The sequence below is a fragment of the Adiantum capillus-veneris genome, chromosome 13 (genome assembly GCF_014529385.1).
Source record: "Adiantum capillus-veneris isolate H3 chromosome 13, ASM1452938v2, whole genome shotgun sequence".
NCBI classification, from domain to species: domain Eukaryota; kingdom Viridiplantae; phylum Streptophyta; class Polypodiopsida; order Polypodiales; family Pteridaceae; genus Adiantum; species Adiantum capillus-veneris.
In genome coordinates, this window is record NC_140943.1 from 10423829 (window position 1) to 10442320 (window position 18492).

The window sequence follows — 18492 nt, forward strand, 5'->3', positions numbered from 1 at the left end:
AGTATAATATCTTAAATATTTCTACCCTTTCATCTATGATGTCATCCCGTATGTGTCATTGTATACCTCTCCTATATAAAGAGCAAGTTGCAACCATGTACATTTCTAAATGCAATCTATCTATCAAGCTTTTATTTTGTAATTGGCTTTTCCATATCTCGTCTCTCGATTTATGCATAACTAGGATTAATCACGTGTTCATTATCCATTATTAGGCCTTACTTAATAAAACATCTATTTTATTATACATGCATAATAGGTGTAGGCATACTCGAGCCAAATGTCAAACTCTTCTGGCTCTCCTCATTTAATGAAAGGGGCCTGAGAGCTCTAGAGTTGGAGAGTTAAAGATATTGAGCCTTTTTTCTCAAAAATAAGGGATTATCTCAATCATTCGTCCTGAAATCACAATCACCTATCAATCTTCCAACCAACTCTTGCTTGGCGACACCATCAACCGTTCAATTTGCCTGCCTTTTTAAGCACTGACCACACCAAGCCAAGCCGCTCCCTCGCCTTATTGCCATATTCGTCATCTGCTTGCTGCCCATATTTTTACTTGGTACCATCAGCAGTCGCTTAGCCTTGCCATGCCTGGTTTCAGCCTCATTTGCTCACAGACGTTGTTGATGCTTGCTGCCGACACACTCCTCATTCCGCGCACATGCACAACGCTGCTGTCATACATGCTTATTGACCATGTTGTGAGCACCCGCATGCTGCCAAACTCTGCCACAATATTGATTTGCGGTGCCGTAGATAGTTCTCAGCACATATATATCCCTCCTAATGCTAACAGATTGAAGCCGTTACTGACGCAGACAAATGGTCGACTGCCATTTCTCCCTCAAAAGTGTGCTGCTTGCATTATCAATGGCCTGGCACACTCAATAGCGTTGCACAGACAATCTACGCTCGAGTCGATTTTCTGCATACTCGGCAGCTCAAGGAATTCGACATGCTTTTTTTATTTATTATAAAAAGGTTTCTTTTTTCAAGTACTTGCCAGCTTAGTGTGTTTTCACACATTTGCTTTAGAGTGACCTCTCACAAAGCGTACTTCACGGCCACCTAATTACATGTGCGCAACTCGTGCAGGTTTCCATATTGCCTTTTAAGGCAATTTTGACTATCTCAGTAGCTTACAATAGCTTCATAATCAAGCATTATCATCAAAATTATTTGTTAGCTATTCAATAGAAGCAAGTTCATGAACTCCTTGTATGGCTAGTAGTAGCATTGCTTCTGATTCGAAAGCAAACCACCTCGATTGCAAAAAAAGCAAGAGTTTCAAGTCAGGATTATCGGAAGCATTGACGTGAGAAGCTTATGCCGTGGCAACCACTTCCTCAACATCAATGTCCCAAAGTTCAATCACAATTCGCCCCCACTGAAGAAGTCGGCGAAAAAAATCTTCAAGAAGCCTTCCGCAATTATGCTCAAAGCTTGGTGAATAAAGTTCTTGTCTTCTAAGATTTTGCAAGACTTTTGTATGATTTATATGATATCACGTCGATGATTATTAAGCTGTAAAGAGGTAGACACTGACATTAGGATAGTCTCCTAAAGCTAAGACCCCTCTACTCATGCAATAATGAATATAAAAACTTAATGGTGAAGGTTTTCACACCTGGCAAACCAAACTACGAGGTTATCTCATGCGCAAATAGTTATGGTCCGTTGTCAAACCACGGACAACTGAATCATCCACAACTGAAAGCACACTCACCTGAGCCCAGAGCGCAAATTCAAGCTAAATTACGAATAGGCTCTTGGCATAATTATCGCTTCACTGCACGATAATTATGTGCACTTCACTGATAATTGCACCACGGCCATCCAAGCATGGACCATTTTAGAGGAACATTTTGGTGCCAAGGAGAAAATGAGCAAGATAAGTCTAGAAAAGAACCTCTACAAGTTGACAATGAATCAAGGGGAGGATATTTCGAGCCTCGTGAATAGGTTGATGAGAATCATCACTCAATTAACCTACATCGAGTGCCAAATTCCCGAGGAAGATAAGGTCACTGTTCTTTTAAATGTTGTTCCCGAAAATTTTGACAATAGTGTCACAATGCTAGAACAAAAGGATCCTACACCCAATTTGCAATATGTAATCAAGGCACTAATTGAGGAGGAGAAAAAGAATAATAAAAAGGGATTTTTTCTAAAGATTGGTACAAGAATAGATTCATGTAGCAAATGCGGCATCAAAGGTCATCCGCCGACCAAATGCCTCAATAACAGCAACGACAACAGAGACAAAGGCAAAGACAAAGTCAATCGTGCAGGAGGAAGAAGATGAGGACGAAGATCAAGAGGAGGAGAACTATCTAGGAGATGTTGCACACTAACAACTTAGGCAAGCATATGACATGTCCACCTAACAATCCTCCCCTTGGGCATGGACTATACTAAAGTAAGTTGAATCAAGACTCAATGCCACATAGGCTAGTAGTCACACAGACTAGGGTAGTCGCATAGAGTAAAGTAGGTCTTAACTGATATGGTGTCAATTAGACTGAAGAATCCTCCCCTTAAACAAAGAAGGCAGAAGAACATCCATATCTACAATACATCAGTAAACTCGCAATAGTAATCAGGGGCGGTAGTAACCTGTGTGACACTACGCCAAGAATAATATCTTAGATATTTCTACCACTTTACCTATGATGTCATCTCGTATTCACTGTATAGCTCTGCGATGTAAAGAGCAACCATGTACATTTCTAAACGCAATGTATTATCAAGCTTTTATTTTGTCATTGGCTTTTGCATCTCTCGTCTCTCGATTTAAGCATAACTAGGATTAATCATGTGTTGATTATGAATGCAACATTCAACAGTTCGCCGTAGCGCCTTACACCCTAGTGGAGAGGGAGATCTGCAAGCTTTTTGGCCAAGAGCCGGAGATAGAGGAACACCTCATATGCAGATGCACAACATAGCATGACATAAGGGGGGAGGTATCACCTCCTCTTTCGGGAGGATTTCGGGCCTCTCCGTCGTGTCCTGGAGTATGAGGACCAAAAATCATAGTTACCCGGGATGGGAAATTGGAACGAGGAACGCGGAACGGCAACATGCATGGAACGCCATTCCTTGTTTCGGATACTCATGTCTGAAACACGGAACGGGGATCCGGAACGGGAAATCGGGATGGGAACGGGGAATGGAGACCTAAAATGGCCATTCCCTATAACTATGCCAAAAATGCCAAGGGATCTTCATTTTGGAGCTCCAGATATGCTGCACAACACTACTACGAGACCGGAGACCCCTTCCGCCAGAGGCACCCAGATAGAGAGCAGGGATAGATTTCTTCAGTAGACAAGACCCCACACTCAACAGATCAGCAATGACAAAGCCACTCCGCCGCACACCTTACAGCCCTCATCGTGGAGTCACACTCGATAGAGCCACCGCACTCCGCCGAGCCTGACGACTGCGCCCACCAGGACAACGCCCGAGTGACCTATATTATGGTAAGATCAGAGCTATCCTAGTGAAACACCGGAGACAAAGCACCAGATGCCTCAGTGGTACAGCCATGGCTCACCTCATAGCGGAGCTTGGGCTGATCTAGAGACATGAGGAGATACACTACTGGATCTCCCCCTCTTCTAGAAATTTGGCCCCCTTTTAGTTTCCATCTCTTACCTTTAGTCTTAGGATGTTATTTTCAGTTTTGCTGATGAGCTGACATTTGTCTCATAGGCCACATTGGCCTTTTGTAGACGTCAATACATCTTTCTTCTTCTTTAAATTTTCTGCATTTTTCCCTTCATGTTTGAATATAATGAGTTATGTCTTTTGCCAAACTTTTGGCGATGGCAAAAGCTTATGATTCTTGTTTTGACTTGGGAGGGTGATCCTCTAATAAAACACATGATAAAGATTTCTAATGCTTTCACAAAAGTGTGTGTGAAGTGTTTTCAAGCTTTGAGTTTGTAAATATTCAGGTGGGGATCCTTTTGTCTGCTGGTTCGCCATCATCACCAAGTCATTTCCAGATTGATGCTTCTGGAGTGGTTGCAGTCATTGAGCGGTTATTTAGAAACGTGAGACACATATTGATATGCTATATTTGCTTTGTTTTTTTTGCCTGAAAATTGCACTGTGGTCTTTTTGGCTCAGAGCTTTCACAGATGCCTCAAGCACGGCTTTGAGTTTTGAAGCTTTGGTATGGATTTTGAGGTAGGCCTTGCAGTGTTTGATTAAATGCATCTTATATACTTACGGTTAAAACACTTTTAGATAGTAGTGGGCTGCAGGCAGACGTGACAACTCGCTTTCCCACTTTGGATTGTATATGGGACTCTCATTGAGATAGAACGTGGTAATATGTTTGTAGGTGTCTCCAAGAGTTGGCTGCGGCTTCACCTTTTGTTCCAGCTGCAAAGGGTGATGAAAGTATCCCTGTTCATGTAGAGAAGCAGGTACACATTCTCCTAGTCTTCGATCATTTTGTCTATATTAATGTGGTGCTGGCTTATAGCTTCCAAACAGTCTTTTCCTTTTCTTCTTGTTTTGGTTGAAAGAACCACCCACAAGGAGCATACAATAAGAGCATGTAGGTGGGGCATCACAATATCACTTTCAATATCTGTGTATTGCATATAACCTAAATCAAGGCTGACCTTCCTCCTTGGAGACACTCATTGCTTTCCATTAAACATGAAATCTGTGAAGGGTAGAGGTTACAAGTGTTGAACCTTACAATAAGTCTTCACAGGTCAAAAGATGAAAGCACCACATTTTAGACTTTCATGCTAGAAATTCAAGGATGGAAGAAAACAATACCAATAGATACAAGAAATTTGACAAGCTGAGCCTTCAAGAAAGTGAACAGCTAGTTACCCATTACCCATCACCACAGCAAGGCAAGGAAGTTTATTTATGGGCTCAAAATTTGTCGGTGCTCACAAGTCTGACAAGAAAATGCTTTTTAATCAGCAATCCGCTCCCCATGACTTGCCAACACCTTGCCTTAGATGGAGAGCCATTCCCAGATACTAGGTGCTTCCATGTGGAAGTTGTTCGTTTCGCCTCAAGACATATCTCCATGGACACAACATTAAAGGAGGCTATCGGGCCACCATGGATGTCACGTGCACATCTAATCCTATGTGTACGTGGACAAGCTACTTCATGACAAGGGTTCAGTCCAGTTCAGTCAGTCTAGAATAGGAAGTGATATGGCACTTTTGTGAGTCTGTTCGCAGACCGTGCATGTCCAGACACTTAGATTAGATGCATATCCTCTGGTTGCACACAACATGATCATCAGATTTCCATCGGAACCCATCAGGAGCATTTTTACAGTGCATAGACCTATTTTCCCTATTTTTGACATTTTTCACTTATTATTTTTAAGTGACTTTTGTTGGGAACTGGGAAGGGCAATTTAGAACCTCAAGTATATAAGAAACCCTAGCGCTAGCATTTCTAGCAGAAGAGGCAGCAGGAGCACTTACTCAACAGACACCTTCTAAGCAAGACCCCCAATAGATGAACCCTAGTGTTTTGCAACACACAAGACCTAGCGTTTTTGCATGACAAACCAAGCCTAGTGTTTTTCAGCATTGAAGAGCTTCCAAAGTTTTGCATTGCAGATCAGCCCCGGCGACAGCAGTACAGCAGATCAGCCCTAACGTTAGCAGATTCTCCCCGCAGGACACCAAATCAGCCTAGCGTTTTTGCATCAGCCTGATACCTGTGTTTTTGTAGATCTTTGCGACAAGACACCAAGGAGCACCAGCGTTTTCAGTTTTCAGCAGTCAATAGACCCCCAAACCTCTAAGATCTCACCTTCCCGCAACAGATCCTCGCCGCACGGTCAGATCTCGCGTAGTTTGCAGATTCAGCACAGAAAACACAGATTTCAGCATCTGCGTTTTCAGCGCGTCGTTGTTGCATCGTCGCCATCGACATCGTCACCGACATAGAGTCAGAATTCAATAGATAAAGATTTGCAAATTTCAGCCATTAGCGTTTTCAGATTTCAGCCTGTCTCGTCGTCGTCAACATCGTTGGCAAGTCCAAGCATTGTAGAGATTTGTGCAATCGATAGTAGACTGCTCTCGCCATAGAGAGTGGGGCTTCAGAGGAGGGTTTGACAACATTCTGGTGTCGTATTCTTCTCTCTCCATCTCTCAGTCTCAGTACCTTCATTCACAATGTTCGTCACTTTGTTTGTGTCCATTGCACTCTCTCACTAAAGGAACAGAAGGCTCTCCCTTCTGTAAGTAAAAGGAACCTTGAGCACAGTTCGGAGCACTCATCTTGAGCAAAGTTAAACATTCACTTCCGTTGCACTTTACAATGTATGTACTTTCTCCTGCAAATCTCAACTTTGCAACGGGTGTTTAGATCTTTAGAGCATTCTTGTTGTGGACTTGTTAAATGAAGATTCAAGGATGCATGGAGCACAGGTTTAGACAGTGCCTTTCAGTGGGTACAAAACAGTTGCACCTTGTATTCTTTCCCAAAATACACACAGGCATGGCTATCATAAAATCTTATTTGTGTCATAGGCCACTCTTGGCCTTTTGTAATGAAATCCTGTATTGTGCCTTAGTGTCCTCCACATGCTATTAAATCAGTTTAGAGAGGTTCCTCAGAGGTTGAATCAATGCCTTCTATGTCATCTCAATAGCGAAAACTAGATATGTAAAGGGTGGCCCTTATCACTAAGATACAGTTGAAAACACTTTTCATGTGAAGCAAGTTATGAAAATATCAGCACAACCTAAGTACCAATGCTAACGAGGCAATTGACCTGCTCACATGTGAAGCAAAGAACACCCCCCCCCCCCCCTCACACACACACACACACACGCGTGCGCGCGCACTCTTGGTCTCGCTCTTCCATTTGTTTGTGTTTTTTTTCCACTATCTGCTTCAGAGGGATCTTCTTATAGGAGCCATCACTTACAGACAGTCTCGGATTGCTTCCCGGCGCCTTGTGTGACGGAAGAAGCGAGCTTACCTGACTCAGATGGAGCAAGACTTATATCAAATGTTCTTGAGTAGGGACTCAGGAGAGGCATGACGACTCTTTCATGAGCACTCCCCTTCCCCAATGATTACTTCACCTGATGTGTGGGGCCAATATGCGACATCATTATATACAATTCCTGGACAGGAACCCCTTCCAGAACCTACAGAGCCGTCCCAGCTATGAGCACCTTCTTTACCATTGGGATGGTACAGAGGGCTATTGACAGGATGAGGACCGGGAGGGCATATGATCATGACGGTCTAGTAGCAGAGCACTTGTAAGGTGCAGTAGAATGAATGTTTAACTTTGCTTAAGATGAGTGCTCCGAACTGTGCTCAAGGTTCCTTTTACTTACGGAAGGAAGAGCCTTCCGTTCTGTAATGAGAGAGTGCAATGGACACAGACAAAGTGAATGGAGACTGTGAATGGACGTGCATGAGATTGAGAGATAGAGAAGAGAATACGACACTAGAGACGACGTAAAACCCTCCTCCAAGGACCCCACTCTCTATGGCGAGAGCCGTCTACTTATGATTGCACAAATCTCTACAATGCTTGGACTTGCCGAGGATGTCGACGACGATGAGGACCACGGCGAGATGGGCTGAAATCTGAAAATGCTAAGGGCTGAAATCTGAAAATCTTTATCTGCTGAATTCTGACTCTATGTCGGTGACGATGTCGATGGTGACGATGCGACGACGACACGCTGAAAACGCAGATGCTGAAATCTGCGTTTTCCGGGTGGAATCTGCAAACTTCGCGGGATCTGATCGTGCGGCGAGGATCTGCGGCAGGAAGGTGAGATCTGCGAGGTTCTGGGATTCTACTGCGGGTACTGAATGCTGAAAACTGAAAACGCTGGTGTTCCTTGATGTGCCGTCGCGGTGAATATGCAAAACGTTGAAGTGTGATGCTGATGCAAAAACGATACGGCTGATCTTTGTCTTCTGCTGCTGCTGGTGATTTGCAATGCAAAACGCTAGGCTGATCTGATGGGGTTCTGTTGCCACAATGATGCATAAGCAAAAAAGCTGGCTGCTCTGGTCCAAAAACGCTAGGCCTCCGTGGGGTTCTGCTAGGAGGTTGCTTGTTGAGCAAGTTGCTCCTGCTGCCTCTTTTGCCAGAAAGTGCTAACTCTGGTTTGCTTATCTAGTATCTTAGCAAAATTGCCCTACCTACTTTTCAACAAAAGTCACTTAAAAATAATAAGTGAAAAATGTCAAAAATAGGAAAAATAGGTGTATCATTGTAAAAATGCTCCTAATGGGTTCTGATAGAAATCTGATGATCCTACTGTGTGCAACCGGAGGATATGCATCTAATATAAGTGTCTGGACATGCACGGTCTGCGAACAGACCCACAAAAATGCCAGATCACTTCCTATTCTAGACTGACTTTTTTTTTCCGAGAAAAAGATCCTTCTATTAGTTAATGAGAATTGCCCATAGGGCTACATCCACCTCTGCAGGAGAGGGCTACACCAAGCATGATGGGGAGACTCTCCCAATGAAAAAACAGCATATATACAATGAGGCTAAGTCAAGAGATGGGGGGAGGGAAGAGCCACACAGGTGGACAGTAGTGCCATCTGAGCACCCCCTGGACAATGGTGAAGAAAGGCCCAAGGCGCCAGAGTCGAAGGAAAGCCTCGCGGCGCTCCCGCATGCGGTCGGAGCTGCCCTGTAGTCCCTCAAGCTGTTCTCTGAGAGTATGGATCAGCTCTAGCCAAAAGTCACGAACAGTCTCTGTTGGTGGCACAGGGCGAGCCTCAAAGATGCGGAAATAACGGGCCCGCCAGATCAACCAGAGAGGTAGGCCGCTGATGAGCTCCCAACACTCCTCTCTCTCACTGCACCACTCTTGTGGAGTAAGACCTGTAGCAGGCTGGAGTGTAGGTCGCCCCCCCTACATCACTATCATCCTGCTGGTGGAAGATAGCTCAAACTGAAGTGCCGGGTCCGTGAGGGTGGACCAAGCCACTGCCCCCCAAGTGTACTGTCGAGCCGTCGAGAGTGCAAGCATCAGCCGAAGAACTGGTAGCCACACCTGTTGGGCCGAGGGACAGTCCCAAAGACAGTGACGCTGACTCTCCACCAACTGGTCACAGGCTGCACATGCGGCCGAGAGACCACTATGCACAAGCCAGCTCCCTACTGCTGTGGCTCTGTGTGCAACCAGCCAATGGAACAAAATGACGCGCCTCGGCTGTCTGGAGTCCCACAGCCTCTGCCAAAAAGCTGCCAAGAACTCGACTGTGAGGCCCTCCTCCTGCCAATGACGTGCTGCAGCGGGGCGGGCCTCTCTCTGTGCTGGAAGTATATGACGTCCAAGCCGAACAGTGTACTGAAAGAAGGGGACTCTTGGGAGGTCTGCAGAAGAGAAGGGGTCCCTCCATAGCCACTCATCAGGATCCCACTGTACTCGTGCCAGTGGACATCACTCCCAAGCCCATAGGCTCCAGTGTCCTGTCTCAAGAGCTGCTGGGTCAGGGTCTATGACGCAAGTCCTCCCACAGATGCCCACAACTCGGATCCTCTGGAAATAGCACTCTGCTACCTGCGGGGCCTCTACTGCAACTCGCTCTAAACGTCCCCCACCCTGAAGCTCGAAGAACAGGGCTGGGACAGTCTCTGAGCAAGCCCTGACTGAAATGAGGACCTCCAGTCGTGTGAAGGCGCCCATCCACCGGGGTGCTACTGGCTCGAGAGGCGTGAGCCACTCAGCTAGAACTGACTCTGAGATGTCCTGACACATGCTCTGCACCCCTCTCATACCCTGTAGCTGGACAGCTTGCACCTCCTCTGACAAACCTGTGAACTCTAGCCAGTCACCAAGAGAGCGCGTTGGACCTGCTGCCATGGGACCCCAAGAAACATGAGGCCGACTCCCAACCAAGTGGCCTCTCTGAGTGCTAACCATGGGGTTCCAGACGAGGGGCTGCCGTAGGCGCTCCTCCGTGCATGTCGGCTGTCTCTGCTCTAGGCCATGCCGTAAGAGCTCCCAAGATCGAAGCAAACTCATAGCGAATCGGTCCTCCAGTCTCCTGCTCAAACCAACTCGGCGCAACTTTGTAAAGATCCATCTCGTCAAAGGTTGCCAAGGGCCTCTTGATTGAGGCACCCTGGCACGAAGCCTTTGCAGCAAGAACTCCTTCCAGGGCTCCTCACTTGGAAGAACTCCTCTGACGACGAACTTCCCAAGAAGGGCTCTGCTCTGCTGTGCTGGATCAATGATCCCAAGCCCTCCCTGAGAACAAGGAAGTGTGATGACCGACCAAGCCACCTTGGCTCGGGCAATCTGAGTGTCGCGACCTGACCAAAGGAAGTTCCTGATCAGCCTCTCTACTTGGCTGATACAATAACTCGAGAAGATCCAGCAAGAAGTGATGTACCACATAGTCGCCAACAACACCTGGTTGGCAACTACTACTCTACCAGCCAGCGAAAGTCGTGCTGAGTTCCAATGTAACAGCTTTCTCGTGATGGACAAGAGAAGAGGAGCAATCTGTTGCGCGGGGGACAAGTCCAAACCAACCTGACAACCCAAGTACCGAACTGGAGTCCTTGGAGGAATCCACCTGAAACCCTCTCCTGGCATCCAATCTGGCACAGGAGCATTGCCAACCGAGAAAGCCACTGTCTTTCTCCAGTTGATCAGTGCGCCCGATGCACAGCAGAAGGTCTCCAAAGCCTGCTCACATCTGTGTAAATTGGCCTCCTGGCCCTCTAAGTACAAGGCTGAGTCGTCGGCAAACTCAACGTCCAGAAGCTTATCTCTCCGTATAGGGAGTGCTAAGCCCCTCAGACCAACCTGTTGTGACACCAAAAATCTGCTGATCGCCTCCGCATACAACAGAACGAGAAAGGGGGCAAGAGGACAACCGTGTCTGACCGATCGTGTGAGAATGAAGCGCTCACCTCTACCTCCTGCCAGAAGCACCTGACTGTGAGCCTGTCTGTACAAAGCTGACACCCCTCTGATCCAAGCATCTGAGAAGCCCATCCTGCGTAACGTGCCCTCTAGAAAGTCCCAGTCAACTCTGTCGTATGCCTTCTCAAAATCGAGAGGAAGAATCACAAGGTCCTCCCCACGGAGTCGTGCCAGGGCAGAAGCCTCCCAGAAAGTGAAGATGTTGTCAAGGATACTGCGTTCCTTGACAAAACCTGTCTGAGTCCCATGTATAAGGCTCTGCAAAAGTGGCAGAATCCTCAAACTCAGAGCCTTGGCAAGAATTTTGTAGGTTGAGTTGAGGATGGTGATGGGGCGCCACTGTCGAATCTCATCCAAGGAGCCACCCTCCTTTGGAATGAGGTAAATCAGGCCCTCACTCATGCTATCCGGCATCACTCCTGTGTGCAGAATGTACTGAAAGGCACTACAAAGATCTGGGCCAAGCAGGTCTCAGTACTCCAAGAAGAAGCTGGGAGTCAGCCCATCCTCACCTGGACAGCTATCACGAGGGAGGGCCCTAAGAGCCGTGTGCAACTCCTCAAGCTGAAGAGGTATCTCTAGCCTCTGGCGCATCTGCTCAGTCACTAGACAAGGCATCTGTGCCCAAACCTGCTCCCTGCATGCATCCTGTCTCTCTGACTGGGGCTCAGCTGACAGTAACTCACGGTAAAAGTCAGTAGCAACTGCACGCATATCCTCGGGCTCACAAACAACTGACCCATCGGGTCTCCTCAACTGATTGACCTTGGCATGCGAGTGCCGAGGTCCCACTGTCTCAAAAAAAGCACCTGTCACTCTGTCACCCACCTGAGTTCACTGAGATGCCTGTCGGTGAAAGGCAAACTCATGGCGCCTCTCCTCTGTGCAAGCAAGCTCCTGTCGAGCCTGCTGTAACTGCTCCTCCAACCATGGACTGTCTGGATGCTGCTCCTGCATCCTCTGTAGTGAAGCAATGCCTCGTCTGAGACGCTGCTCCTCCTCTCTCGCTGCAGCCCGTCGAGCCAGAGACTCCTGGAGAAAAAAGTGGCTAAGCTGAGCTAGGCCTAAGGCCACTCTGTCTGCAGGAAGAGCCTGGCTGTCCATGCCCTCTGTCCAGAGAGCCTCTACCCTCTCTCTGAGTGCTGAGTCCAACAAGACCCGCTCTGGGATGCGAAGCATCGTGCTCCCACTCCTCTGCCTGTCTGCCACTGTGAGGATCACTGGTGCATGGTCCGAGAAGGATGTCCCTGCCAGGATGCCCACTGATCCCCCCAAGTCACTGAAGTGGTCACTAGTGTAGAAGCGATCTATCCGCGATAGATTCACTCCTCCCACTTTGCGGTCCGATCTAGAGAAGGCAAGACTCTCTGAAGGCCTCACAAAGCCAGAATGTTGCCATGTATCCGAGACCCTCAAAGTCATACACAACCTCTCCCAAGCTGCTAACTCGACTCCATGCACAGTAGCATGGCTGCCTCCGATCCTGTCAGAAGGGTCCTCCAACATGTTGAAGTCCCCTCCTACACACCAATGGTCAACCTGTGGCAAAGACTCAACAATCTATGACCAAAACTCTGCACGAGTACTCGCCACATTGGGCGCACAGATGTTCAGGAAGCCCACAAGGCCACCCTGAACCTGCATAGTAATCCACTGAGCCGTGCCTGGCACAATAATCCCTTTGCCCACAATGGCCCGCTGCAATGAGTCCACACTAGTCATACATACCCCACCCTGGATGCCTCCAGGTCCAAAAGCAGCTGACCAAAAGTTATCATATCGTCCACGCAAAATCTGACCACATCGTCGAATGCGGCTCTCAGACAAATGGTGCTCCTGAAGCATAAGGAGATCAGTCTCTCCTCCCACAAGGCAACGCTGAAGCTCCTGACGCAACCAGCCCCGTTGTTGTTGAAACTGGGGCCCACCTAGTCCCTGCACGTTCCACGAGACGATCTTCATGGGGAGCGAGAGAGAACAGATGTTGCCGCAGCAGCAAGACGGGCTATCTTCGAGGCTCGCTTGGATGGGGAGTAATCCGCATCCGAGCGTCCTCTAGATAGGCAAGACTGCAGTGAGTGCCTGGCGCAAGCCCAAGCAGAGCGAGCCGTGTGTAAAGCAACCTCCTCTGTCCAGGAGTCCTCATGAATGTATACATAGCAAGGTAAACACTGCGTATCAGCAAAAAAGTACACCACAATGTGCCTACATCCTACTGAGTTTGGGGGTGTCACCGCAAACTTGGCCAGTGCCACAAAGTCCGCAGCAAATGTGTAACTCCAAGTTCTCCCATGTGGTGAGAGAACTCAAGAACCTGTGTATGCAACCATCCAACCACTGAGTCGAGGGACCACTCTGTCTCGGTCCTACCACAGAGGGGGAAGGAGAAACCAACTGCAGAGTCCAAGGCCTCTGTCCCCCTACCGGCGAGGAACAAAGCGTGGACCCTGAAGCAGGCTCCCTCGTGGTCTGCTGCGGAATCCCCGAGAAAGCGAGTGAACCCGTAATCGAAGAAATCCCAGTGGCGTCGGAGGTCAATGCTCGTCAGACCACGAGGGATAGCTGCAAGGGAAGATGTCTGAATCTGCAGAGGGGGCTGCAAGAAGGGCTGACCCTCTCTCGCTAGGCGACTCGTGGCAAAGGCGTTGCCAAGAGATCTCCTAGCCGCCGGCGAGGGACCAGTCTCCTGAGTCGACTGTGGTACTGAAGCAGGAGGAGGGGGAGAAGGAGCGGGGGGGGGCAGAGGAGAAGAGAAGCGGGGTGGGGCGACAGAGACAGGGGGGCGAGGTGCGAAGTGGGCGGGAGCAAAGGGCGGGGGAGGGGATGAGGAAGAGGAGGGGAAATCTGAAGGTGGGGCGGGTGGCGAGGGTGAAGCAGAGGTGGAGGCTGGCGTAAGGGGCTCCTCCTGCTCAAGAGGACCAAAGCGTTTCCCCGTGGGAACCCACTGCTGTTGAGTAGGCACCTGAGGGCCACTCTGAGTGCCAGGCTGTCGCTGTGGCCCCTGGCGTCGACGGCCACAGGCCTGCTGCCACCCCTCGTCCGCTGGAGCCCCAGGCTCGAAGGGTGGCTCTGACTCTGTGCGCTGTGCCGCTGGCTGTGGCTGCGGCCCAACCTTGGCAGGCTGGGGCTGGGGCTGGGGCTGGGGCTGGGGCTGGGGCTGAGGCTGAGGTGCAGGTCGTGGCCTCCTCCGTGGACAGGCCTTCGCTAGGTGGCCCATCTGTCTGCAAATGAAGCACTGGTTCGGGAGACCCGAGTACTCCACACCCTGTCTAAACCAACCCCCACTCACCCGAGGCAGAAGGATGACCTTCGGGAGCGTGTGGGTATCTCTGACCAAAACTCGAACTGAAGGGATGCCAGCCGCCTTGGCAGCTACTGATGCTGCCGTACGAGGTGTCTCCAGGACAGTCCCGATGACGGAGCCAATCCTGGAGAGAAGTAGAAGGTACTCCCTCCGTAAACCTGGAAAGCAGACTGAGATGGGGATGTCTGCCTCCTCTACTAGCACATCCGAAGTCGGGTCAAAACCATGTCGCCACTGTCGAAAGTGGGCGCGTGATGCTCGGATGGCCAGTGGACTCATAGCTATAACCTTGGAGGCCATCTCGGAAGTCTCGAACTCGAGCTGGTAGTACCCCCGTCCGAGAATCTGGACATCCAAGATCTTGCCCACCTCTGCGAGAAGGCGGGCCTGGAGAAGGTCTCGCAGGTCTCCTCTGCTAGGACGGGTGCCGAGAACCTTGCAGATGACAGAAGTCGCCTGCAAGCGCTCTACCTCCGCGGCAAGGCTCGCTTGCTCTGTCGGCGAAAGAGCAAGTCGAATGGTGGGCTCAGCGGGGTCGGGCGAGGGGGCTTCAGGCGAGTCCCTCTGTGGCGGAGCTGGAGCCACCATCTGTGTCTACTGCTGAGTTGAAGAAGCGGACGGTGAAGAAATTCTGCAACCGAGTACGCCAAGCAGTTGTCCGAAGAATAAGTGTTGCAGAGCCAGGTGTAGAAGACCTTCGGGAACGATGAGGACAGGGGGGGGGGGGGGGGGGGGGGATGGGGGGACAGATAAAGCGGCGAGCGAGAGTTCAAGAGGCTGCCGGGGGGGGGGAGGGAGAAGCGGCCAGGGAAGGGGGGGGCAGCGGACGGGCTTGGGGGCAGCAAGGGGCGAGGGCGGCGGGCAGCGGATGGCAAGGGTGGCGGGCTGGGCTGGGCGAGGGAGGCAACGCGAGGGCGAGGGGGGCAGCGGACGGGCTTGGGGGCAGCGAGGGGCGAGGGCGGCGGGCAGCGGATGGCAAGGGTGGCGGGCTGGGCTGGGCGAGGGAGGCAACGCGAGGGCGAGGGGGGCAGCGAGAGGCAAGGGAGGCAGCGCAAGGGCGAGGGGGCAACGCGGGGGTTGGAGGTAGCGCGAGGGCGAGAGAGAGGGGGGGGTGGGGGGCGGAGATGGCGCAACAGGGAAGGGGGGGGGGGAGCGTGCAGTAGCAACGAGACTTCAACAAAAAGAAATATTCCGTCCTATTCTAGACTGACTTGACTGAACTGAACCCTGATCATGCTGTAGCTTGTCCACGGACACGTAGGGTTGGATGTGTCACGTGACATCCCCTCCTTTTCAAAGTGAGGAACTGGTACCGAACTGTATGGTGTCGAGAGAGATCGCCAACAATGTCCTGAATCCTGTGAAGGACACTTCGCGTGCCCACTCTGATGCGTGGGTCGTGCGATACTTGAACTTCATAAAGGTTGCAACGTTTGCTTCTTTGGGCTTTGCCGAAAGCGACACAAAGTCATATGTGGCTCCTTTAATGCTTCAACTTCGTCTAGAGTCATGCTTCTTTCTTCTTCAAGAATCTCCATGTCTGAAAATTCCTGAAACCACTTCCAACACAAAAACATGAACATACCCATTCCATGTAAAGTGAATGGAAAAAATCTCGTCTTCCTCAAAGACTGTGCATGCAATGTAGATGAACAAATAGACGGAGTGCCAACCCATTCATCCAAGACATGCAAACAATGAGATTGAATCTTTTCTTTCTGATCGAAATCAATCAATTGTGGCAATTCATAACGGAAATGCCCATGTTTGGTGCTCATACTTTCTTGTGATCTTTTTACAATTGTATCGTGCCAAGGAAGAGACATGGAAAGTGACTTCCTTGAATGCATACTTTTCAGCTTTTCATGAATAATCCGCATGCATCCGTGCTCATTCATGAGTGAAATGTGCTCAACGTACAATATGTCATGCCTAGGAAAAGGGATCACATAAAGACGTTGACTAAAATACAGGAAATCATCACGAATGAAACACTCGAACAATGCGTGCTGACTAATCAATCGAACACATAGTACTTCATATGAGGGTTCTTTGGACCTAGGCTCGAGAGCCAAGATTGGTTCTTCCTGAGGGGGTTCTTTGGACCTTGACTCGAGAGCCAAGATCGGTTCTTCGTGATTGATTGAATCTGCAATGAGGTTAGCTTCACTAGAGAAAGTATCAACTAACACATCATCCTTGTGAACAATCACATCATCTTCATGCAAATCATCATGCTTGTGAGAAATCACATCTTGATCATCATGCAAATCATCATGCTTGTCCTTATCATCCAAATCATCATGCTCATCATTATCATGCAATTCATCATGCTTATCATAATCATGCAAATGCTGTGTGGCATGCTTTGGAGAAGAAGAGACTGAGAGAGTCTCCTTTTCCCGAATCTCTTGCATCTGTGCCTGCACTTTGAGAAAAGAATCGGAACAAGGCGGCTTTCCTTTCGTTGTTCTCATGCTCTATGGCTGGCATTCTTTGTTCGTGTTTCTGCTCTATTTTTGCTTTTCTTGCTTTGCGTTCTAACTTCCTTGCTTCGCGTTTTAACTTGTTGTCCATAAACATCTACTCCAACTCCTCCATAGGAGTTAGTGCAATCCTTCGCGTAGATCGGGAAGGGGGAGGGTCGGAAAAACCTCTTGGTGGGGAAAATTCTTCTTCGCCACATCCCATACTCACCACCTCCATGCGAAGTATGCATTCCTCTTCGGGTGATGACCATCCATTGAAGTCTTGGGTTCTTAAGTTCACGAGGAACTTGGGTTCTTGTGTTCTTGGGGGTCTTGGGTTCTTGAGGGTCTTGAGGTTCTTGGGGGTCTTGAGGTTCGTCTTTAGCTTGCAATCTGTGTTAGAGAAGGATCTTCTCTTCACCCGAGTTCTGCTCTTTTTCGTGGGCGCACCCCTTGGCGGCCTTGCGCTCACAGTTTGCTTTTTCCCACCTCAAGTCGATTGGCGACCGCAATAAGCAAAAAAAAAAAAAGTGGTTCTTGTGGTTCCTTCCTTGAGTGATACAGAACACTGCCAAAGCTCTGATACCAATGTAAGGTGCAGCGGAATGAATGTTGAACTTTGCTCAAGATGAGTGCTCCGAACTGTGCTCAAGGTTCCTTTTACTTATGGAAGGGAGAGCCTTCCATTCCTTTAATGAGAGAGTGCAATGGACACAAACAAAGTGGTGAACACCTTGAATGGACGTGCATGAGACCGAGAAATAGAGAAGAGAATACGACACCAGAGACGTTGTAAAACCCTCCTCCAAGGGCCCCACTCTCTATGGCGAGAGTGGTCTACTTATGGTTGCACAAATCTCTACAATGCTTGGACTTGCCGACGATGTCTATGACGATGAGGATGACGACGAGACGGGCTGAAATCTGAAAATGCTAAGGGCTGAAATCTGCAATTCTTTATCTGCTGAATTCTGACTCTATGTCGGTGACGATGTCGATGGTGACAATGTGACGGCGACACGCTGAAAACGCAGATGCTGAAATCTGCGTTTTCCGGGCCGAATGTGTAAACTTCGCAGGATCTGACCGTGTGGCGAGGATCTGCCTCGGGAAGGTGAGATCTGCGAGGTTTTGGTGTTCTACTACGGGTATTGAATGCTGAAAACTGAAAACGCTGGTGTTTCTTGATGTTCCGTCGCTGTGAATCTGCAAAACGCTGAAGTGTGATGTTGATGCAAAAACGCTAGGGTTGATCTTTGTCTTCTGCTGCTGTCGGTGATTTGCAATGCAAAACGCTAGGCTGATCTGATGGGGTTCTGTCGCCAGGATGATGCATAAGCAAAAATGCTGGCTGCTCTGGTTCAAAAACGCTAGGTGTTGCAGTCTCTTGCAAAATGCTAGGCCTCTGTGGGGTTCTGCTGAGAAGTTGCCTGTTGAGCAAGGTGCTCCTGCTGCCTCTTCTGCCAGAAAGTGCTAATACTGGTTTGCTTATATATTATCTTAGCAAAATTGCGCTACCTACTTTCCAACAAAAGTCACTTAAAATAATAAGTGAAAAATCACAAAAATAGGAAAAGGTCTATGCACTGTAAAAATGCTTCTGATGGGTTCTGATAGAAATTTGATGATCATGCTGTGTGCAACCGGAGGATATGCATCTAATATAAGTGTCTGGACATGCACTATCTGCGAACAGACCCACAAAAGTGCCAAATCACTTCCTATTCTAGACTGACTTGACTGAACTGAACCCTGATCATGTTGTAGCTTGTCCACAGAC

General features: G+C 48.9%; 1 protein-coding gene across 10 annotated transcripts in view; it reads left to right on the forward strand.

The window, feature by feature from the left end:
- Positions 1-18492, forward strand: part of ATM (Serine/Threonine-kinase ATM-like protein) — a 289283-nt gene that overhangs the window by 70713 nt on the left and 200078 nt on the right. For all 10 annotated transcript variants that reach the window (XM_086526409.1, XM_086526408.1, XM_086526410.1 and 7 more), the window contains exons 10-12: positions 3966-4064; positions 4141-4200; positions 4358-4442. In XM_086526409.1, the coding sequence (XP_086382535.1) occupies positions 3966-4064; positions 4141-4200; positions 4358-4442 (244 nt within the window). The remainder of the gene's footprint in view (positions 1-3965; positions 4065-4140; positions 4201-4357; positions 4443-18492) is intronic.